General features: G+C 47.9%; 1 protein-coding gene across 1 annotated transcript; it reads left to right on the forward strand.

Moving 5' to 3' along the window:
- Positions 1–6: 6 nt before the first annotated feature.
- On the forward strand, positions 7–614 carry LOC103399563 (kinesin-like protein kif7; the record flags this gene model as incomplete). The annotated part of the gene is made up of 2 exons (XM_008338235.3): positions 7–166; positions 267–614. A coding segment is annotated over exon 2 (308 nt), but the record flags the coding sequence as incomplete, so codon positions are not given.
- Positions 615–641: the final 27 nt, after the last annotated feature.

Here is a 641-nt window from a genome sequence, read left to right on the forward strand (position 1 = left end):
TGGCTGGATCAGAACGCATCTTAAAGACAGGAAACACTGGAGAGAGACTGAAGGAGAGCATTCAAATAAACAGTGGACTTCTGGCTCTGGGAAATGTTATTGGAGCCTTGGGGGATCCTAAAAGAAAAGGCTCTCACATACCGTACAGGGACTCAAAAATTACAAGGTATGTTTGATTATATCCTGAGGGAACAGTTCTGTGAAAAGGATAGACAAACTTGTTTGTGCGTATTTGATAAATTACTTGGGGTTTTTTTTTCTTCCAGGATCCTGAAAGACTCCTTGGGAGGAAATTCAAAAACACTAATGATTGCCTGCATCAGCCCGTCATCGTCAGATTTTGACGAGAGTCTCAACACACTGAACTATGCCACGAGGGCCAGAAACATTCAGAACCCAGCCACAGTCAACTACAAGCGTGAGCCTGATCGAGTGGAAGGTTTGGAGCAGCAAATCAAGGCCCTTCGCAGGGCCCTGGAGATCCGCCAGCGCTCAGAGACCCGCATTATCGCACACGGCGATCCAAACAGGAGGCCTCGACCCGGAGAGGGAGAGATCAGCAGACTGCAGGCCCAGAGCGCCCACTACAGGACATGCACAGACACTGCCTACAGGTAAATAATAACAGTTATCAGCAAGAA

The sequence above is a fragment of the Cynoglossus semilaevis genome, unplaced genomic scaffold (genome assembly GCF_000523025.1).
Source record: "Cynoglossus semilaevis isolate Cse_v1.0 unplaced genomic scaffold, Cse_v1.0 C18944704, whole genome shotgun sequence".
In the NCBI taxonomy this organism is placed as follows: Eukaryota; Metazoa; Chordata; class Actinopteri; order Pleuronectiformes; family Cynoglossidae; genus Cynoglossus; species Cynoglossus semilaevis.